This window comes from Etheostoma spectabile, chromosome 7 (assembly GCF_008692095.1).
Source record: "Etheostoma spectabile isolate EspeVRDwgs_2016 chromosome 7, UIUC_Espe_1.0, whole genome shotgun sequence".
Taxonomy (NCBI): Eukaryota; Metazoa; Chordata; class Actinopteri; order Perciformes; family Percidae; genus Etheostoma; species Etheostoma spectabile.
In genome coordinates, this window is record NC_045739.1 from 6,829,239 (window position 1) to 6,853,018 (window position 23,780).

The following is a 23,780-nucleotide window of genomic DNA, read 5'->3' on the forward strand; positions in this document are numbered from 1 at the left end:
TCGTTTCTTTTTTTACTATAGCAACAGTCCAGAACGTCAAAATGTTTTCACTGTCAAGAAGCTTTCTCTCCCCTTTCTAGGAGGTGGTAAAGGTTTAGTAAGCATGAAGGAGATTCGAGGGATAAACCGCAAGAAGGAACAAAAGAATCAAGGGATGCATAAAAATGAGGACAGGCAAGGGTGTAGAGGACTAGTCATGGTAGTGACAAGGGGAGAAATGAATCTCAATATTTCCTCTAGCCATACAGGGACAGAGGAGTGTTCATATATAGTACAATTTGTGGGAGTTGGCAATTCCACCTCCCTTGAGTGGGGCACCCCTGAAGATGATTGAGCTGGCATATACTGTATATAAAACCATGAAGACTCAGAGGACGATGCTGCCAGAGACCCATGCCATGCCTTAGATAAGCATACAGGAAATGAAATAAGATAATGCTAGGAGTAATATAGACAAATAAGTTGTGTGGAAGTGGCCTAAACAACATGAAACCTGCTGGCTAGCTTTGTGTTGCAATATACAGTAACTGACATCAACCTCAATCAATCATGTCTAAACCTTCTGTAAGCAGCTGCCCCTTGGATAAGTTTGTTTGATTTTGTGCAGGCAGTGGGTTAAGAGGATTATTTAACATGGCAATCACCAGTCTTACTGTAACAGTGTTAAGTTTCAAGAAAAACGCTTAGGGAATTAAGTGATTTGTGATTGTTTTGTGGGATTAAAGATGAGTTTTGCTGTGTCATTTGTATTAGGAGGGTTGGTCGAACAGCATCGTTGGGGACATATATCCAAATATATCCAGCACCACTTGAGTAGTTTAATGCCATGTTACTGTTGAATATAAGGGAGTGACAGTCAACAAGAAATAGTTTAGAGGAATAGAAGTGTTAAGATAGTTAAGAAAACCACTGATAAACCCTGTTCCACTCTCACTTCTCTTTCTCAGTTTTCCTCTTTCTGTCTTTCCTGCTTCCTCCATACCTTCTTTTCTTGCCCTTCCTTCTTCAGAGGCTGTTGAAAGGTAATGAGAGTACACACCCACTGCCTTTCATCAGCAGTGATGCAGGTCCCTGCCTGCTCGTCGGACAGCTGCCAGCCCCTGATAGGCAAAAGAGAAAATGAATTGAAATAAAAAACACCCACTTCATCTATCCACCCACCCACTCATCCATCCATCCATCCATCTATCCATTCATACATCCCCTTAGCTTGCTTATGAAAAGAGGAGAGTTACAAGCTAATGTGAAGAGGAGCATTTGTGATAAGCATTTACAAATAGCTACCTAGAGATTAGAAAGAGATCAGTGTGATTTTCACAGGTGTTCTTGTGTACCCTTCTATGTATACATGACTAAGTGAGTGTATATGCATATTTAATTGCACTTTTGTGAGAAGCCTTGAATGTTGTCATAAACATAAGGGGAACCCCCAGGCTGCACCTTAACACAAAACTATTACCGGTAAGATGGATCTTCGCCTCGGCTCACGACATGCAGGAAGAGTCAAAATCAAAATAGTGCTCATGGTCAGTGAACGTAAAAGTACTGTGTGAGGTAGAGAGAAGAAGACACAGTTTCATTGTCTATCCCTCTCTGTCCCGGCCTTTTTATGTCCCTCTTTCTGTCACTCTGTATGTGTCTGAACTTGTCACAAATTGGGTTTCTATTTTTATAGGTTTGCTGCTCTAATCACCCTCTAATGAGGTGTAGCGTTTTGCCCCTTGTAGCTTGGCACTCTTACCCCCATGTTGGCCTTTTTGTATTGAGGCTGCCAGCGAGATATAAACGTAAACCTCTATTTCCCATGAAATACTCATTAATGTTCTGCAGATAATATGTTTAGTTCGATCACTGTTTCTACCATTGCTAGTGTTTTTTCCATTGTTAAAAAATATATTATCAAGCCAAGGGGTTGAATTAAAATATTAAACAAATAAACCAAACACAGATGTAATGACAACACACTATGTTGTGTTTATAGTAACACTTTAGCTCCTAATCTTCAGACTCAAGTTGGTTTTGTGTTAAACATCTCTTTCAGAACTCCATGAAAGTGATGTTCAAGTGCTTATGGAAGAATTGTGAAAAGGTCCTCAGCACCTCCTCAGGGATCCAGCGACACGTCCGCACCGTCCACCTGGGGTGAGTTGCTGGTCATCACAGGCAAACCGGACACACGTAGTGCTTCGCTCTTGTCTCCAACTGGGACTATTTACCTAACTATTAGCCGTATTCTTCACTTCTCTTGTATGTAAAATGTCTATATCCTTGACATTCCACTTTGGGGATTGCTCCGTTGCTGCCGGAAAATCTGCCAGATTACAATCATTTAGGCCGGATATCCGTTACCTTGGGCTTCCTTTGTGTTGGCATTTTAAACTGCAGCCAATTTATGAGGACTATGGTTAACCTTTTCTCAAATCTCTGCAGAGTAAGTCCAGACAGCTAGCTAGACAATCTGTCCAATCTGAGTTTTCTGTTGCATGACTACAACAACATTTAAACGTACACATGTTCCACCAAAACAAGTTCCTTCCGAGCCTATTTTGCAACAGCACAGCTGCTTTTCTCCGGTGCTTAGCACCGCTCAAGGTGATTGTGATTGGTTTAAAGAAATGTCATTAAACCAGAGTACGTATTCCTCCCAGTACGTATTGTCTTATAATTGCAGTTGTTATTTTTCACTTTGATGAAGACCACCACTATGTAGCTGTAAGTTAAATAATTTCATATTTTCTCTGCAGCTTCAGCGTAGTAGTGTTGAACTCTTGTGATTTAAATAATGTGGTAAGACAAGAAAAGTGCCACATCTGACAAGTCACAGCTTGGATGCTGTCCCACTGTCTGCCTTTACATCTGACTAGCTCAGCTTGGGTATTACAGCTGCTTTACACCTGTGACTTGTGCTATTGCCCAATAAAGAAGCAGATACATTTGTATCACAATGCTTTAAAGATAACTGAATATGATATAAATGTAAAAAAAAATTCACATTGTATCATATGGGGTCCATTGTATCACATTGTAACAATAACACACTAGTTTACATTCACAGCTTTTATCCAATGCAGTGGGTACATGTAAGATAATATAAAATGATACATTTGTCACCCAGTGCAGCGCAAAGATTTAAAGGGGATGGTAATTATGATAATTGTATGTTTATAATATTACCAAAAGCAAGGGGAGGGAGACAGACTCAGACTGTTACTCCATGAATTAGTTTAACATTATACAGTTTTTAGTGCTTCCACAAAAACTGTCCTCACAGTTAAGCAAACTGCAGCACACTGGCTTTTACTGCCCCCTGCTGCTGGGAAGAGCAACCTAATCCTGCACTATTTTTTGGTCATAAACCTGACAGCTGTGCTTATGTCTGAAGATTACACTGGTATTTTAGTAAAATGGAACATCAAAAGTAAAGACAGTGGCATCTGGCATGATCACTATGACCCCAAGTCGGTATTTTAAAAAATGTACCCCAATGCTTTTTAGAATTTGTTTGTTAATCTTATCTTTTCTGTATTGTTTGTATGTGGACAGTTCATCATTATAAATCCTAGCTATTAACATAGTGTGCAGTGAATTTGCCGGGGCATTTTTGTTGAAGTATTCAAAAATCAAACTGAATACTGAATCAAGATTAAAAACATCAACAAATCAATTATACAATTGAAACTATATGACATCGAATACACATTATTCTTCTTCATTTATTATTATTCCTTCAGTACACTGAAATGTTTTCTGCTTCATTTCCAGAGAAATCTTTAACCGCATGAAAACAGTGTTCTAGATTGCAATGGCAATATATCATAGACCTACTCATCCAGCCTTGAGCACAGGCAACAGTCTTTAGGCGAATGTCTGTTTGAGATCATGGACCTGATCCACCAATTCAATGGTTGCAGATGAGACAGAGAAGTGAGTGGAATAATTTTAAAAACACAGCATAAAGCATTTTCTGGCACCAATGTTTATGAATTTGACATGAAAGGACTTCATTTTAGAACACACCTGTACTACCTTCCCAAAAATGTGGTCATATCGGGGTTGAAGCTGTGCATCAGTACAGCAGCTGTGGTACAAGACAAGAGGGCAGTCAGCTGTGTCTAAAAAAAGCTGCATAAGTTTAAGAGGTCCAATGCTGTTTATTATCACTTCAAAGCTGAAACTGAAATGAAAATGGAGCAATGATAATCTTAATTTAGGAATATCCTTGGAGATTTTTTTTATTTCTCTCCTGCAGGCGAAGCAGCGACTCGGACTACAGCGATGGAGAGGAGGACTTTTACTACTCGGAGATCGAGGTCAACGTGGACAGCCTTACAGAGGGCTTGTCCAGCCTCACGCCCACCTCCCCCACCACGTCTGGCCCTCCGCCGATCTTCCCTCCACCCCTCACCGCTGTCCCTCACTCTGAACATATCAATATGAACGATTCGCAGAGCCAAGCCCCGACGCTGCTCAGTCAGTCAGCTCCTTCCACGCTTTGTCACATCCGCACTGACCACGCCTACCAGGTAATTTACACAAGATAGACTTTGGAAACACACATTTCTAAAACTTGATGCAACTGTAATGTCCTTGAAAACAAGACAAAACGTTAAGCAGTTGGTATGTTACAGAGCAACAAAGATTTCAGATTTCTATTACATCTGCAGGGGCAGTTTTTGAGATCAGTGTGGGGGAAAAAAAGCTCTGAGGTCAGAATGAATGACTTTACTCCTACACCAGTGTGGGAGTATATCCCAGGATGAGAAGGAAAGGAAAGGGATAAAAAAACTTTCTTGCAAATATTAACACCAGTTCACTTGAAGAACTAAATCTGAATATTTTTTAAGTCCAAAAAAAACATTTAATCATGCTTAAAGTCCTGCTTGCAACACTTTGTTTGAACTGCTTTATTGCAACTACCTCCTCCCTCTTCTTTATGCTTGTCCTTTCTCTTCTTTTTCTTCCACCTAACTGTACAAATTCATGTGCACTCCTCACTTACAGTACATGCCCTTGAGGGTAAAAATGAAATTCTTGTTTTAGCTGGAAAAACACTTAAAGTATAATTTCTTTTTAGGTATTCAATATTGAATTCAGTCCTTCGCAGTGGTTTGAGGTTGTATGGAACTTCTAGTTGCCATGACAACACATAATGCACTTGAAAATAGACTTACAGTATGTAAACGCATTGAAACTACAACACCTACTTCACACATGGCACTGCACTCATACTTTTCTATTCAATACTGCTAACTCCATGTTCTCACTGCTGTTGTTCATGCTGTCTTCAAAACTGTTTTGCGCCATATTCTACCTCAGTATTGTTTATCTATAATCGTAAAACTCGCAGACATTTTCTGTTTATGTAAAATGCAGAGCTGATATGACGGCACATTTCCGATGTAAAGGTGTAAAAATGCCTTGCCTGCTCATTATATGATCTTTTTTTCTCTTCTCTGTTTCTATCTGCACCTTTCCTGTCCCTCCATCTTTCTGTTGTGTCCTCTCCTGGTTATGGTGGGGTGGTTGTCCATGTTCCAGGCCACTGCTCCAGTGAGTATCCCAGTGGGTCCTGAGCTGGCTGGGTTAGGCACTGGTAATGGGACCGGGCCTGGAATTGGGACAGGGAACGGCATCAGTGTGTCATGGCAATCCCCTCCTGTCATTTTCAAAGGCGTCCCGGTGAGTGAGGCTTTGTCTCACGCCTTTTTAATCCTTGATTTGAATTTCTTTCCTGCTGTTTCAACTCTTAACCTTTTTTTCTTTTGTAGCTCTTTGTCACTCTTTTTGGTTTTTATCTTTCTCTACTTCTTAATACCATCATATTTTCATTTACATTTTTATATATAAATTATTATATTTAAATGTTCAGTCCGTCCAAAGATGCTATTCAATGTGCTTTACATATAATCAAGATAAGGACACATAAAACCAAATGTACTTGCATATACAGTATGTAACAAAAAAAAACTTTAAAATGCAGTCTTAACTGTGATCGGGGCCTCTAGTAGGCTGTTTTTTGCTTTTTTTTTATGCTGAGTCCATAATGGCTGAAGCAACATTGCCATAAATCAGAGTCTGGGCTCATGGGACATCCAGGAGACAGTCAGAGGACCTGAGGGATCTAGGGACACATATTGTATCTTTAAAGCACATCAGACGTCCTTAGGCACTGAACTGTTTAAAGATTTACAAACCAATAAAAGGGTCTTAAAAGCAATAATAATACTGACAGGCAGCTACTGCGGGGACAAACAAAATGTTTGTACAGTAATGTGATCTAAAACATGTACAGATTCATTTTATTAAATTAATTTTGAACTGTGGTTTAGACATACCAGAAAGGATTGCGTCTGAATTGTGCAGCCAGCTAGTGCTGATGGAGCAGATTAATCTCTCAACATTTGCCTTCGCAGTGTGAGAAACAGAAACTCTACTTATTCTGTCATACAAAACAGCCTTATAAAGGCATATACATTGAGATTACAGCCCAGGAGGAACACCAAAAGCAGATATTTAACTAATTCCTCTATCTTGTCTTGATTGTGTTGCAGAAAACTTCAAGCCATACATGTGCTATAACACACATAAGTCTAAAACAAAATTTGGCCCTGTAATACTGCATGCTTTGGAAGTCATCTGTGTGTAAATATGTTAATTTGTGCCTCCAAGCTTATAGAAGTTACACTGTACAGCTGTGCTTCACAAGGTCATAGTGTGAATTATCTCTCAGTAAGAATGATCTCTCAGTAATGTACAGTAGGGATGGCAACAGTAAATTAGGCCAACTTACTTCCTGTTCAACAGTATTTTAAATCAGCACTGAGACTGAGAAGACCAAGACAGACAACGTTGATCCTTAATTCCTTCACAACTGTTACTAAGACTATGTCTGTGCCGTTTGCCCGTGGGCTCTGTTTTAATTGTGCAAAAAGGTACTTCTTGGGCGCACAAACTGTGCGGGCAACTCCATGCACACCTGCTATTTTTGGTTCATGTGTGCAAAAGGACTGGATGAAGGTGAATATAGATCAGGGGGTGTGGTGATTAATGAATACACATCACTGGTGTCATCGCTGTGCCAATCACAGTGACACATGATGACAATAGCTAAAAAAGAAAGAAAGAGGAATCGGCTTCTCCAAGAAAACAAATCAGCAATCAGAGGCTGATTGGGTGGTTTTCTTAGTTAGTTAAAATAGTTTTTCTGTTATTCTACTGTATTTGTTGTAAATGGTTACTACAAATCCTTACATGTGACACAGCAGCACTTGTTTCGTAACGCATCAAGTATGAAACATGAACCGTTGGCTCCGCCAAGCTGTTGGCAGAATACCAAGTTATAAGCGACCAGTCTGATGTGTGTCCAGAGGTGTGAGTACTTTATTGTGTCAGGGACAGAATTAAAGTTGTGTCATTCTGTATATCACTGTCATGTAGAATAAAGTATACCGCTACACTGTATGAGCATAATAATGAACAATGCACTCATGATGTATTTCCACTTTTGCAGGGGCCTGTTGCTCACGTCCGGACAGTTAGCATCGGTGAAAAGCGGCAGCCCACAGCCAGCACACACACCACTGTTAACAAGAACCATGCTTTAATAACGCCAGCACCTAAATCAACACCAGGAACCAGGTACTGTATGCATCAGCCATTTGTCAGTGTGATTGTTTGAGGAGTGCTGGTTGGTTAAATCAAGAAGGTGGGGCTATTTATGCCCCAGTTATCTCTAGTTACAATGAACTTGTGTTTAAGATAAATCATTTTATTTTCTTTTATCTATCTTCTTCTATCTTTCTTTTTTCCTCCATATCACAATTACTTGAAATTGTGAAATTGTTACCACTCAAACTACAAACATCATCACAATGAAAGGCAGGGCGCCCTGATATCTCAGTTGGCAGGGCGGGCGCCCATATATAGAGGTTTACTCCTCGACGCAGCGGGCCCAGGTTCCACTCCGACCTGTGGTCCTCTGCTGCATGTCATTCCCCCCTTTCACTTCTTCAGCTGTCCTGTCATTAAAGGCCTAAATGCCCAGAAAATCTAAAAAAATAAAAACAAAGGAAAAGCAGCTAATCACTTGAAATTAGCTGCTTTTCCATTGTGACGACGTTTGTAGTTTGAGAGGTTTGAAAAATAGCAGGAACTAGCCACAACATGTACACTAAGCACGACCAAACCCCTTAATTACACTTTTTGGTGCTGAAAACTGCAGTTGCATCAAATCATTGACTTCTTCAAAGATATGTATTAAATGCATTTAATAACATTTATATTGACTTGTTGAAATGAAAGGCTCAAGTGTTTGTGTGTGTTAGCCTGACCCTGCCCCTACTCTGAGCACATTGCACATGCATATGTGTTTTTATGCCCGTGTGGGCGTCTGGATGTCCGTGTGCATGTTCTTATGCTGTCACATCTGCTGTTACCAAGGAAACCCCGTGGGGAGGCAAAGAAGTGCAGAAAGGTGTACGGCATGGAGAAGAGAGACATGTGGTGCACAGCCTGCCGCTGGAAAAAAGCCTGTCAGAGATTCACCGACTAATCCAGTTGCCTCCCCGTGTCCGTGAGATGAGCTCTTTCTCACTCGGAGCGACAGATGTATGTGGACTCTTCCACTGAGGAGACGAGGGGAGATGTCTTCACAATGGAACTCTGTGTTGCTTCCTCCAGCATTACAGGGAGTTTGCCGTCTCTCTTTTCCGTTTCCAAAAAACAAAGAGAAAATACAACTGGTGGGTAAAAACAAACAACAAAAAATCTGCAAGAAAAAAAGAACTTTATGCAGGTTTGGAGACTCTTTCCAAGACTGAAACTCATGAATAAGGAAAACATTTAAATGGGAACCTTCTGATTTGATTTTTTTTTTTCTCTTGCCATTTTTCACAGCCTCAACCGAAGGCAATGTTTAAAGACTACAGATACGCTTTTTGGTATACTCATACTGGTATGTTGTTTATTATAGGAGCATCAAATAGTCTACTGTTTATGGGGTGGAACGTGACTTTTTGGAGGTTCAAGGGTTAACACCAGATTTGCTCGGTAAGACCTCTGTAGCATATCCGTTTTTCACTGTTAAAGTGACATAAAACCTACCAAAGGCAGAAAGCCTGTTCACTTACAACCAACAGTTTAGATGTAAGCTAAATCCTGAATCTAGCATCACTGTCTTCTTCAGCCTTACTTGATATCGACTTCATGTTGAAGTACATATTGTTCATTAAGCAAATTCTGTACAGCTAGCTCTACTTCACACACTGCACAAAACCCTCACACACAAGTGGTACAAAAGGGTTACCCTTGACTTTCCAAAATATTTTTGAGAGATGTACACAATATATGAAATATCTCTTCTTCTCTATGCTTGTATCCAAGTGATATGCACCATGAAGATTTAAGTCCTCTTTTAGAGTATCAATGAAACCACAGTGTATGCCTGAAAGAGTAGGTATCTATTTCCTATATAGAGTTTATTATCAGCAGCAACTAGTAGTTGCACTGTGCAATCAGCAGGATTCCAGCGTTTAATATTGTCTTGCTTTGTGGTTGTCATTATTACCATAATTGAGGTGAGTTGAAGCAGAAAGGCAATTTTTTTTTCCTTTGACAGCTGAGGTTCTTAATGAGATTGTTTACCAGGATGAATGATACATGAATGATCGTTGCCCTTTGAAACTTTAACTTAAAGTCTGACTGATGTAACTTGTGTATGTAGGTAAATAACAGAGATTGTAACCCAGCAGTCACTATCTGATAAAACGTCAGGCATTTAAATTCATTTCTTAGTTTTAATTGGAGAAGTTACCCAATATTTAGTCTTTGGAATAACTCACTGGTATAAATCACTAACCAGCATTGCAACATGTGTAGAAACTTCATAGGAACCAAGACTTTTCCTATGTTTTTTGTAGACGTTGTGTTTAACCCTTTTAGTATGGTCTGAAAACCATAAAATCAGTCAGTGCTGAGCAGCAGTGTAGGTAGGCGACTGTATACTGATTGTTACAGAAGCGGAGCAACAGTTTAAAAATGCTTCACAAAGTAAAGATTGTTTAGAATGGTCCTGTAATACAAACTGTCAGGCCTGCTTTCCCAAGCCTAGAAGAAATATAGGCTATTAGATATATCCCTTTCACTTGGTAAAAAAAAAAAATCTATGAAAAATAGCACCCTTTCATTTTAAAGCCTTTTTTAACCAGTTTGGCAATTCTATATTATTATCTAAGATATACTTTGATGAAAGAAAAAATGGCAGTGGTAACCTTACATTAGCATTTAAAGGAGCAGTTTGTAGCACTAAGTGGCGGAAATATTGACAGAAATGGAATATAATCTTCATAATTATGTTTTCATCAGTATTTTACATGAAAATGAGAATTGTGTTTCTGTTTGAGCTTAGAATAAACCCTTAATATCTACATAGGGAGTGAGTCCTCTTCCCTGGAGTATGCCATGTTGTACCGCCATGTTTCTACAGTAGCCCAGAATGGACAAACCAAACACTGCCCCTAGAGAGGGCCTCTCACGTTTTTCTATTACCTGAAGGCCACCAAAGGTTCTTTGGGGTCAGGGAAGGGGTATGCAGTTGGTTACAATCTGCATACTCACCGCTAGATGCCATTAAATCCTACACACTGCTCCTTTAATCTTTTAGAGAAACTTGGATTATTATTATTATTATTATTATTATATATACTGTATACAGTTTGTGTGTGTGTGTGTGTGTGTGTGTGTGTGTGTGTGTGTGTGTGTGTGGTGTGTGTTTGTTGTGTGTGTGTGTGTGTGTGTGTGTGTGTGTGTGTGTGTGTGTGTGGAAAAGACACTCTACAGTGTTCCTACAAAAGACAAATACAAAGTCAACTAGTTATTCTTTGAAGGTTACCAGCCAAAAACTGTACCCCGGCAGGGTGAAGTGTATTTTCAGTAATGCTCTCTTGTTGGGGATACTAATGATAAAGGGAAATACATAACTACACATCAGTAGTTATAGTTAACAACATTTTCAAGTAATTCCTAAATTCAGAGATCCCCAGAAGATTATTTGTATCATTAGTAACGTATAGTCATTAACTTGCTCCAAGCCGACTTAGTACATGATATTGAGAAAAGACAAAAATCATTTTAAAAAAATGATAACTTCTTCCGCTTCCCATTAACTATAGTTAAGCCAATTTATTTATTTAGCTCAAAATCACAAATTTGCCTCACAGGGCTTATCAACCTGTGACACCCTCTATCCTAAGAAAGAAAAACTCTTAACAGGTATTTTATCGGATCTGCTCTTGTGACAGTAGGTGGATAGTTTTGAAGAGATTCCCTCTTGTACTGTTAGCAGCTTTTTGAATGTAGATTCTGCTGTGTGTCGTCTACTCTCTAAGCGCTCCTGACACTGACCTGACCACCTTAGCAACGTATGACACTTGCACAAACACAGTGCCTGTCCTCTCCTATATGAGCATAAATCATTGGCTGAGGTACAGTCTGACTTCAGACTTCTGTCGCCATAGAAACACCTGTGCTTTCTCCTGTCGCCACCAGGTCACCGGTGCCGTCTGCTGTTGGCTGAAACCATGTTATCGCTTGTCAATGAAAGCAGATGCTTGACTGTTAATTGGTGGCTTGAAGTCAAACATATTAAGCACACATGTTAGCCGGAATAGTGGTAAAACAATATCACATTAATTTCCCATTATAAATCACCTGTTTTTTGTTTTGAAAATGAATGATCCTGCCTGTAAACCATTTATTCCACTGGCATCCTAGATAAGCTTCCGGTCAGAAACTTCACAAGTGCCAATGAAAAGAACATAAAAAGGAAAAAGGTATACTGACCTAATGAAATTGCACTACGTTGCACTGTGCAAATGCGTGATGTTTTTATACATGGACATTTTATATACACAAATTTTGAAGTAAAATGATTTTCTTATTTTCCGAGAGGGTGGGAGTGATATCATCACTGCCCGATAGAAGAAATGGGGTGTCAGGGATAGGGGGTTCTGTACCCCTAGGGTCCCCCATTAATAGCCTGTCTTGCTCTCTGTCAGATGTATTGTACTAAACATACTGTCTGTTTTTTTTTTTTAGAAGTGTGGTACTGGGAAGTACAGTGTGGTACTAAAGGTAGTCAATCACTTTTCTTTGGAGGAGTGCCAAGGGCCGAAAGCAGCACCTGCCTTGTCTCAGTGATGGGATAACACCAGTCTCAGTCTGTGGCTTCACATTAATGTCTTCATAGCAGATGCTTTTACAGTGCTTTACTGCCTTGAGTTTATTTTTTTCCAAAATACTCACACACTTCTTTACATTTTACTGAGCTGAGGTAGTAACTATGTAGATACTGTTATTAGTGCTAGTTACCACTTTTAATTCTGTTATCTCTGGTTTGGTCGTTCATTGAGTGTCGAATGCACACCATCAGGTCTCTCTCCATCATAAGCACTTTTAGATTCCACCAGCAGAGTAAGAGGCAGATGGTATTAAATGCTGGTACTAAATGGCATGTGTTAAGCTAACAGGTTCCTGAGGTTGCCGCTATTCCACCTTTTTTTTTATGTTTTGTTTTTTTTCTTTTTCCTCGAGTTGCACTATACTGGCCTGTGAAGATCAAGGCTCAAGTCGTATCAGTAAGAGCTCTGCTCAATGATTTTGGCTTGTGTCATTATGGCCAGAAAGAACTGTGGGTACAAAGTTGCTCTTTTGGAGTTTTTGAAAAAATACATCACAACTTTCACCTATAAAATGGGAGCTGGAGATTGACGGTAACTGTTAGTGTTAATGTGTGTACAGGGGAAGAGAGCAGACAGCAGTGGCGATATAAAGATGGATTTGCCGTTTCAGGGCTTTCTTGTACATAATGCAATATAAAGAGAACCATGAGGCTTTTTCATATATTGTTGTTGTTTTTCTTGTTAAATGAAAAGTATACTTTTTTACAGTATAGTTGCTCGGACTATTTTCTTTCAGACATTTCTTTTTAAGTCGATTAAGAAGCTATAGTGAACATAACACGTAAAAGATTCTATGTATATTGTAGCTTGGAGGCAAAGGGGAGAAAAAAAATCGTTGAATGTAAAACCTATAAAAAAAAGTCTTTTCGTTGTTCTATTTGCCGGCTAGTTTGTACTGCCTGTAGTGAACCTGTAGCGCGTCTTGATTTTAACACCCGCAGCTGTCGCCACACGGCTCTGTCATATGAAATTATGCACCTATGCAGTATTGCTTTACTATCTTACTTTGTGCAATGAGATGCTTTTATAATGGAACAAGAACTAACTCAAGCTTTTTGGTGACATCTGGGCTTCTTGCTCACACTGTTTCTGTTCATATTTTGTCTTTCTCCCTGCCAAATAGAAATGTTTCTGAACATGTGTGTTTATCATGGCCGTGGATGTTGTTTGTGGTTGTGACGTAAAGTTGATGTTAGGCAGGATAACCTTCAAATTTTAACTTTGTGGGAATCTTTATCCTGCCCTGCACATTCCAACCGACAGCACGCTTTTAGCGTCTTCCACTTGTTTCCTATTTGACATATACTTCCCATTTCATTTTCACTACAGTGATTCTTCTCTGATCACCTTGTCCTTTTTCCATTTCCTGTTCTTGTCCTATCCAGCTTTACTGTGGTCCCACCCAAGCCTTTACCCAGTATATTAAGCTAAACTAAACCCTTGAAATGTGCATCAAATAAAGCCTTCATTTTATATTTCCACATGTCAAAATGTATGTGCCGTTTTCTTGAATGGCAGTTTTCGTGTTTGCATAAACCAGCAGCAGCAAAGCCAATAGATCTCCTTCCAAATCAAATGTAATGTATACCATTGCAATGGCAGCTCCTCTCAATTCTCTGCTTCTGCTACTGTGGCGTTATTGTTTGGGCTTTTACATTTTACCCTCTGTTTGTCAGATCTCTCATTTAAATTACCTTTTTTCTCCGGTTATGTTTTTTTACGGAGCCTAACACTGGCTGGTGTGAAAACGGACTTTTGCTTGTTTTTGTTTTTGCATTGATTTGTTGGTTGGTTGATTGATTGATCGATTTTCTGGTTGAGTTTGTATTGCATGTCTAGCATTGCTCATTTTTGTTCTTTTTGTTAGGAGATACAACACTGAAGGGTTTTATGTGTCAGATTTCCCCTTTCAGTAACTGATAGCCCACGGCTGATGTAGTTTGTTTTCCTCTAAATGTAAAAATGCTCATCGCAGCCTGACAAAAACACACACACACACACACACACACACACAAAGCTAAAAGCGCTTTTGAGGGAAATGTAACGCCAGCCTCGGGTCTTCACTGGAGGGCAAGATTTCTCCTGTGTGTGGGCTCGGCAACTGGTCTTCATCTGCTGTCCCACGCACATGGAGGAAGCACTTTCTGAGGAGTGGTGCACTCAGAGTATTTGTCTGAATGTCAAGCCTATGTCTAGTGCTTGAAAAGATGGATGACCATGTATGATGCTGATAATGTGATCTATGTGATGTAATGTGACAGAAAGAAAATAAACCTGAATGGAAGAAGTCTGCTGACAGATTCTATATTAATCTTTGTTGTAGATAAATAATGATGAATGCAGGCTATGTTAGGCTACTCTTCCAAATAAGGAAATGTAGCAATGTGAAATCAATAGTCAGGATTAATTCCTTTGTGTCTACTTTCTTTAACTTGTCTATTCTGCCCCCTTGTGGACCGCAGGTGGCCATAACACTTTGTACGTCAACCTTCCCAAGAGGCAGGCGAAAACAAAAAGGCACAACACACACGTGTCACTTCTTTACAGCAGCAATTTCAAAATTTATTGAGATTGATTGGTTTTTGCAAATAATAGTCAAGCTAATTCTTCCACTAAACATGAAGTTAAAAAGAGGCTCGGATGGCCGGTGGGCCGGCCCCAACATCAAAAACAGGAGGCTCATGGTTGGCTGTAAAAATGTTTTGTGATCAGTACTATCAACCAAAAAAAAAAAATATCTGCACAAGAGCACTTCAATCTGCCCGAAAACAAAACAGGTGTAAAAACAGGACAGGTTTTTTTTTTTGGATTATTTAACACATTTTGTTACAAACACAGGTTTATGATAATCATCAATATAAAGTCAGTATCATATTGAACAATATTCCCAATGAAAATAAACAAGCCTCAAGCTTCAAGTGTGACCTCATACAAATCAAAGACCTTCTGAAACTTGAGAGAAAATAAATAATATATAATAGTAATATAAATTCATATATATGAAGGTATACACACAGAACAAAATCTAAAGTAAAAAGCGCCAATTTTGAAATATAGTATAATATAGATATACCCATATCTATGGCTTCATGATTTGCACATGTGAATCAAGCTATACAGGCTAAATGAGGATTGCAATTTGTACACGTCTAAGAATACCCATATTCATCTGCAATAGAGCAAATAGTTCCAGTTTTGCATCGTGTGGAATGAGACAGTTGTGTGCAGATGCCGAAGACGTCGCTTTGGTATGACGAAATAAGCACAGGCATGCAGTTAAGACCACAGATAGGGCACAATAGGTCATCAATACACGGTGGGAAGGAGAATCTAGTCACCCATCATGATTTGTCTCTTCGAAGATTTATCCTCAAACATTTTGCACCTCTAATCTGATCAGCCACATTTTAGTAATCTCTATCCGTTGACACAAACATACCCATCTCTCGGTAGCAGACACTCTCACAAGCACACGGGTGAAATGTCATTGAGGCACATATTGAGGGGTTGATGGCAGACGTTTTCCTGAAGTACAACCCAGTATGAGGAAGAAGACATACAGTACAGGTCGTGAGAAGAGCACGGGGCCGGGGAGTCACACATACATCCAGATGTCTCTCAGTGGCCACGATGGCACCACAGGACAGAGATTTGTCGCTGATCATGGGCTCCTTCCACACCCACCATTGACATTCATAAAAAAAAACTACCCCATTGTCTCTCTTTTTTTTCTTTTTTTTTCTCTACCCAAAAATTTAAATAGATGGGTTCAACAAAAACACAATAAATAATACAAATAAAATAAAGACAGTTGCCAGACATGAAGAAAGCATCATAAATCAGAGAGTTTCTCAGTGGAGGTTAATGGGAAGTGCATTCCATGCCACCTGTAGCAGATAGGCAACATGTTTCCCAGAGTTACTACTGCAGTGCTCACTTTCCCTTTTTTTTTTTATGTGTGTAAATGAACTCAAGCCAGTAAACACTGGCAGATAGAAACACAGCATGTATTCTCAACACTGTCTGAGGGGAGCGTTGTGTCTGCATGCTGCATTTCTACTTGATTGTGTGTCGTGCCAGGCGTGAGACAGTAGAAACTAGAAACAAAATATCGAATCAGCTTGGTTTTAAGATGCAATCTTCAAAAGCTAGCCGGTCCTTTCACACAGCCCTTCTTCATATTCACAATAATACCATGGCATGTGCACTTTTTTCAAACTGTGACAAATAGTGACAGGTTCAAAAAATAAAAACAACCCCAACAACAAAACTGTTAACCACGACAATAAAATCCCAAAAAAGCACCTGCACACACACGCACACGCACACACATACACACTGTGAAACGAAAAGCACTTCATGTATACAAGGTACTAGATAGTTTTTGGTTCGATATAAATCAATTAGTGTACATTAGTGATGCAAAAGCATGTGCAGAATATATGTTTCAATCAATATCTAACAGAGAAGTTTGACAGTGAAGTTGTTTTTCCCCTTGGTAAAAAAAAAAAGCAAATACGACAGAAAAAGCGTAAACTGGCACAATAAAAGGTTGATAAAAGCCTTATGGCTTGCTGTCCACAACAAGGCAAAGTATAAAAGCTTTTTTTTCTTATACAAGATATAAAATATCAAAAAAAGAACACACAATAAAGCTTAGCATCCAGCACTTAATAATAATTCATAATAGTTACATCAACAACAGTAATTGTTCTGATAATCATAATAATAGGACATCTCGTCTGGCTCACTTGAATTGTCAATGTCAACATTGCCGAAAACATGGAAATAATCTTAGGAAATTGATATAGACTCTTTTTTTTTGGACACTGGACACTCAAACATCCTTGCATACAAACACCCATTGTGTTCCACCCAAAAACAGAGAGAGAGAAAGAGAGGGGGGGGGGGGAGAGAGAGATTGAGAAAGAGAGAGGAGGGAATGACTTCTCCAAAAAATATGGAAATCCACAAATTTTCAATAAATAGCTTTTAAACAAAACAAATTAATGTTACACTCTCTACGAATATCAAACTTGGACATGTCAAGCGCAATTTTGATCCTCTTCTTTTAACCTTACAAAGCTGGATAAAATAGATCCCCAAATGAGAGCTAAACCATGGAAAGAGGCTGCATATTCTGTATTGAGAAACTGGAACTCCATGACTGACATGAAGGGAAAAAAGAAAAAAAGAGCTTTTGAAACAAAGGCAGTTCCTCTTCCGCTGTGAGAGACGTGGCTCTCAGGTCCTATCATCACAACCTTCACTGTTTGAGAAACTGAACCAGAGACAACGAGAGAGACAGAAAGAGTTAATCGTGTAGTTCGTGTGGATCCATTGTTGATTTTCCAAACGGGGAAGCTGACACAGATGTCCACGTTGTCTACAAACTCTGGCATACACTCTCTTTGTCTCTCTCTGTCTCAAACACATTCCCCTTTTAAATAATAATAATAAAAAAAACATATGTACATTAGTCAATTCTTCAGTATTTGTTGGAATGGATTGATAGAAACTGTGTGTGGTAAACTCAAGGAACCCACTGAAAAGGCATTGGCTATATAAACAGCAATCTGCACAAAGATTCAGTGATTTCTATATTGTGATAACAGTCAAGAGGACATAAAGTATATCCTTAAAGGTAGGTGCGGTCACCGAGTTGTTTAGGTAAGTAAAGATCAGATCAAAAATGTAAACCACGGGTTCAGGGCTTTGATAGGAGTCAGTTGTCATTAAAGTGCAAGTCTGTGGCAGTAGGACTCTGCATCGACAATGTGCCATCAAGCTGCCCGGCCCTCTGACACGCGTAGCTTCGCAATAGATTCAGACTCTCCCTTCACTCGTAGAGAGACGCTTTCCCAAGAAACATTACAGCCGAGGTGGGACCAAGACACCCTCCCCACCCCCCTCCCCCCTCACCCTCCATCCCTCCTGGCTTTTTCCCTACACTGTCAGTGATCCTTGGTTTCCATGGTGATTGTGATGGCAAACATACAAAGTTGCAGTCTTGCATTGGCCATGTCCTTGGCAGCGTCCTCGTTGATTTCTGTTGTGACAGAGTAGAAAACTACTGGACTCTGGCCTGAACCCTCAAGAAAAAGAAACACAAAAAACACTGCATCAGAAGTAAAGGAGGTAAGCAGAAAAAGCCTTGCACTTGAGCCATCTCTTGACCACTCTTCTTCTACTATGGCAGTCAAGGTTGAGAATAGCCTAAGTGTGTGTGTGTGTGTGTGTGTGTGTGTGTGTGTGTGTGTGTGTGTGTGTGTTTGTGTGTTTGGTTTGTGTGTGTGTGTCTGTCTGTGTGTGTCTGTCTGTGTGTGCATTTGATTGTGTTACTCATGATGGTTCTAGATCATTGTCGCGCATCACCCTACAGCATTTCCATTCAAAGGAAGGCCTGCCCACGGTGGGACGAATGGGTAAAGAGAGCAGAGGATTCTGCCTGAGAGATCGCAAGAGATCTTTAGAGATTGGTTGACGAGCCGCTGATAGGTGCCTGACAGATCCTAGGAGATCCAGGTGAAGTCCCTCTCACTCCCGTTCTGCTGCTCCCCCTCCTGTGCCGAGGAGTCGCTCTCCTCCTTCTCATTGTCCAGTGCTCCGTGTGCCTCGGAGGTCATCCCCGAGTCCTTCCACTTCCCTCTTTCCTCCTCCCCTTCTCCCATCATCTCTCCGTCCCCTTCGACCATCATCTCCTCCTCCCCCTCTCCATCACCGTCGCACTCCGCCTGGTCATCGTGGAAACGGTCGCCGGGATACAGCTCCTCCTCCGGAGAGATGTCTCCTCCCACCTCCCCGTGGTGGTCCAGCAGCGCGGCCATGCCCCGGCCAGAGCAGTCGGCGCAGACGCCATGGCGCCTCGAGCCGTGTTTGATTCCGACGCTGGCTGCTGACATGAAGACCCGGCTGCACACTTTACACACGTACTTCTTGTCTTTGCTGTGGACCTGTTGGACAGAAGCACATCATTTAACATATAAACTATGTATTTACACTTTAGTAGCCTATATGGTGTGATTTACTGCCCCCTACTGGTAATCACATCGCTGCCCTCACCAGTGTGTGCCTCTTCATGTGCTCCCTTCTGGTGAACTTCTTGCCACAGATTTCACAGGGGTAGGGCCTCTCGCCAGTGTGAGAGCGCATGTGCCTCTTCAGGATGCACTGGTGCATAGCAGAGAAACTGCAGTAGGGGCACTTGAACTTTTTACGGATCACTGTGAAGTCATTCACTGTGTGGACATAAGGAGGGAGGGAAAAAAAAGAGATAAAAGATTAGTTTTGAATCAAGCTCTTTTGAATAAACCAAAAAAACGTCACTTTTCAGTTATTACATTTAATTAGCGGCATGGTGTAGAAATGTATCATCAATTCCCATAGCCACACAAATCCCAGTCAAAGCTACAGTTGCCCTGGCAACAGCTCTTCCTCCATACTAAAGCAATAAAGAGATACTATAAACACGACACACAACAGTCAGTCTGCCTTAGTTGCTCTAGAGGGTCTCTGCTATGGACAGCAAAACACAGACAGAAAGACAAACATAGACAATGACAAGAAGGGTGCAGGTTGGGAAATAAAACCACACACACAAAGGGAGGCTTCAGCAAAGAAATTAAAATAAAAAAAACTAATGTTAATACCATGTCCCAATCTTGTGTAAAGGCCTAGTAAACCAATTATCTCAAGGTCTTCTCTTGACTTAAATGGCGGTTAAGCCAGGTGAAGGGCATCCAAGTAAACAGATTGTGTGTGTGTGTGTGTGTGTGTGTGTGTGTGTGTGTGTGTGTGTGTGTGTTTGTGGTGTGTGTGGCGTGCTGTGCGTCGTGGCGATGCGTGCGTGCGTGCGTGCGTGCGTGCGTGCGTGCGTGCGTGCGTGCGTGCGTGTATGTGGGAGTGCGTGTGTGTGTGTGTGTGTGTGAGAAAAACTTGCAGTCAAGGCATACAGTGTATGACCATGAGAGCTCAGGACTGAATTTATGAGAACACAAGCACAACACAACTACTGTTCATGGAGGAAGGGTCAAACACACGGTTCAGGGTTATAGCTTTAAAGCAATACAATATAATTACCTCCATCTGCAAATCGACTTCTGCTCTGATTAAACACCCAACAGCACAAAACATGCAAGTACACATCAACTTGCACAACAGATTTGAACACCTTATTGTTTGTTTTTAGAACGCAAAGACAAAAGAAAGAAATACTATACTAATACTGATTGTGTGAATGATGTGCACGACACACAAATAAAAAGATAAAAACTACAGAGAGGATTAAACATTTTCCATCGTAGTTTAATTACAGCACAAAAACTACAAGCAGAATATAATTTCGTTTTGAAAAGTAATGCATGGAGGGGAGGGGGGGTTAAGGAGGAAATGATATATTCTAAAATGAAACATTTTTCAACATTTACAATAACACATAATCACTCCTCACAACAGCCGTACAGTATTTGTCGTTTCTCCTGAATGGCTGGCTCTGCAGAGTTCCTGATTAGTTCCTAACTTCTCTGAGCCAGCCGGTCTGTTTCAGCTGCCGGCTAGAACAGAGTGTTACCTGAGAGATGGGATTTAGTATGAGAAAGAATTTGGCATTTGGGAGTTCCCTGTGTGTATGAACACACAACGGGCAAGGGCAAGACACCAGTTCTGCTTTTATTGAACATGTAGAAATTACAGTTCTATGTGTTGGAGTGACGGTGGAATATTAGAGGGAAACACAGGTGGATGTCTTCCCAACGCACCTTCATTGCTGGGCTGTCTCAGGAAAATATCTTGGTTTATAGTTGCAGGCCTGCATTTTTGGCCAAAATTGGTGTGGATTTATATTAGCAATAATTCAGAAGTCAGTGCTCATGCTGATTCAAATATCTTCGCAGCTCTGCAACACACTCGCCATCTCCCTTATTCCTCTACTGAATTTTTCCCACTTGTCACACACTTATCTGTCTGCAGCAGTAACATCACTAATCTCATCTGGTTTAAGGGGCATCTACTCCTTGGCCCCCACTTCCTCTTCAGATGAAGAGGTCAGGGGTTAAGAAGGGCCGGACCCGTGAAGGACCAATTACTATCCAGCTTCAGCCGAAAGAAGACTTACAGATCTGGGATAGAGGAGATGGACAGAGAGAGTGAAAATGACACCACCCAACCCCCATCAGAGCTGCTACTGGTCTATTGTTTAGCTGGCGTTGTCTGGTTTGACACATCCCCTCCATCTGCACTGATCTGACAGCACTGACTGAAGGTAACCACGTCAGAGTGACGAGATGACAAGCTACGTGTCCAGTGGGGATGGTGATCCAATTACTTAGTTTTGCTTTGAGTTTCAATTTAATGAAAAGTAACCACAGTGTTTCAAAAATAGATAAGAATATTCCTTTACGTTTTATGCTATTTTGAGGAACACTATCACTGGCAACAGAAACCATCAGATTTGGGTCTTAATTTTAATCTCATGCTGCAATTCTACAACGTTCCTGCAGGTGGTGTGGTTGTGTGGGCTGTGAGTCACAGTTATGCCTGAGTGTCTTTGTGCCTATAATGCAGGGGTGGACACAAAGATAAAGATCTCTCTGCCTAAAAAGGAGAGAAGAGTTTAGTCAACCTGGTGACTGGCGACAGAGAGCCAGACAAGTGGTTTAGGTCATGGAGGCGGAAAGACGCCACCACGTCTCTCCACTCAGCACCACAACAGAAAAGTTATTCACCTGTTATTGGTTCTAATCAGTGCACACTCAGATTATTTACAAACCTAAAGATTACTTAAAAATCAGTTCTACTTATGATTTGAGTCAGTTGTTGTTTAAACGGATCGGCTTTGCATAGCAACTGTGCATCGTTTACATGTACGCTGTCAATTCATAGTAAAAAAATAATGGCATAATATTTAACAAGTTGTAAAAAAAACAGTAGTCCCTAGGTATTTTTTAAAAATCTCAACAGATACTTGATTTAAAAGGAAGCTTTTCCTTCCCAGTGCAATGACGCCACAGAGCATTTTGTCATGAACAATACACTGCTAGCTGATAGGTATGAATATGTGTACATAAACCTGCGGCCTGTATCAATTTTCCAAATTGATACTGAGATCATGATCGTCAACTTTCATCTCTTGAGAAAGCCGCCACAGTGAATCTATAACCCCACCCTGACAAATTTCCATCCCGGTGCCTCTTCCCAGCATATCTCCTGGCACTGACCCCACCTGGCAGCACACTTTAACATGTGTAGACAGGTTTTTCTGGGTGCTAAAAGCCTTGGCACAGGCAGGGCAGGTATGCCCTCTCTCTTTGGAGTGCACAGAGGACAGGTGCCTGTGCAGGTCTGTGCGGTCTCTGAAGTTTTTCAGACAGTACACACACTGCATCAGCTTCTTCTTGAAGTGGATGGTCTTTTCGTGTCGGTCTGCATTGGATTTGAGGGTGAAGCTGGCGGGGCACTGGGAGCAGAGGTAGCGCGCCGGCACGGGCTCTTCCAACGCAGGGCGGTAAAGGGACTGGTGGAAGTGGACAGGCTGGGATTGTGGCTGGTGATGGGGCTGGGTAGGTTGGTGGTACGGACCGTGCATGCTCGGCCAGTCCAGAGACAAGGCCATCAGAGACAGGGTGTGGCGGTACTCGTGTTCCCTGAGGTGCTCCAGGCTGCTGAACAGCCGTTTGCACAGGGAGCAGGCAAACCCCTGTGAGGGCCAGGCACCGGGCTCTGGCAGGACTCTTCTCCCTGACCCAACCTCTTCGCCCAGCACCATCAGCCCTTTAGTTCCTCTGCCAGCCCCTGACACTGACGCAGGCACAGTCAAGCCACCAACACAGCTCTCATCGCCCATCTGATCCCTCTCGACAGGAGACTGGTCACCTTCCAAGGCTGAGATAGTGAGAAGAAAAGTGAGAGTAAAAGTGAGAGAAATAGATAAAAGATACAAAGTCTCTCTTAAGTTATATCAACATGACATACTTCAATTTTAAAGCCTAAACCATACCTGTGCTGTACTCTTTCATTTCTTCTTTGTCTTTTACACCCTCCTGTAAGCACAAAACATCCCGTTATGTCACACACACATTTATTTGGTCTGTATGGATTGTTGTGTGGGCATGCAGGAGGCAGGCAGGTGAGACAAGCTGTGAACACAACCTTTTTTCCACACGTGAGAAACACAGAAACAAAGACATGAAAACAAAAAAGTAAAAAAAGAAAACACAAGAGCAACACAGACAGATTAGAATGACTTAGCAGACATGGATACATTGTTAGAGATTAGCAAGCAAACAGAAAAAGTCTTATGAATAGCTGACAGTTCCTAGATGCCAGAGCCGTCCTATGAGACACAGATTGAGCAATTAGGTTGATCTACAGTATTAATAATATTATCTGCCTGATACAGCAAGGTGCACCAAAACACCTCCCCCTTGTTTTTTCTCTCATCTACATCCCATTGAAACTGAAACTATCCTTTCTCCATCTACTCGATGCTCCTGCCATTCCTTCACCCCCACCAATTTTTCCTCAGGCCCTACACTCCTCCTCCTCCTC

At 41.0% G+C, this 23,780-nt stretch overlaps 2 protein-coding genes across 11 annotated transcripts in view; one reads left to right on the forward strand and one right to left on the reverse strand.

Moving 5' to 3' along the window:
• Positions 1–14,529, forward strand: part of slc2a4rg (SLC2A4 regulator) — a 38,711-nt gene extending 24,182 nt beyond the window's left edge. The window contains exons 5-9 of one of the 2 annotated variants that reach the window (XM_032521513.1): positions 2,042–2,142; positions 4,250–4,523; positions 5,539–5,679; positions 7,511–7,638; positions 8,440–14,529. In XM_032521513.1, the coding sequence (XP_032377404.1) occupies positions 2,042–2,142; positions 4,250–4,523; positions 5,539–5,679; positions 7,511–7,638; positions 8,440–8,551 (756 nt within the window). In that variant the 3' untranslated portion in view covers positions 8,552–14,529. The remainder of the gene's footprint in view (positions 1–2,041; positions 2,143–4,249; positions 4,524–5,538; positions 5,680–7,510; positions 7,639–8,439) is intronic. The other variant, XM_032521514.1, reaches the window with a different exon arrangement.
• Positions 14,530–14,769: 240 nt separating this feature from the next.
• zbtb46 (zinc finger and BTB domain containing 46) overlaps positions 14,770–23,780 on the reverse strand; it is a 60,864-nt gene continuing 51,853 nt past the window's right edge. For 7 of the 9 annotated variants that reach the window (XM_032521507.1, XM_032521506.1, XM_032521510.1 and 4 more), the window contains exons 6-7: positions 23,230–23,272; positions 20,515–23,114 (exon numbers count right to left, since the gene is read on the reverse strand). In XM_032521507.1, coding sequence (XP_032377398.1) covers positions 22,315–23,114; positions 23,230–23,272 — 843 coding nt within the window. In that variant the 3' untranslated portion in view covers positions 20,515–22,314. Of the gene's footprint in view, positions 19,190–19,298; positions 19,475–20,514; positions 23,115–23,229; positions 23,382–23,780 lie in introns of those variants that run through there. The other 2 variants (XM_032521511.1, XM_032521512.1) reach the window with 2 other exon arrangements.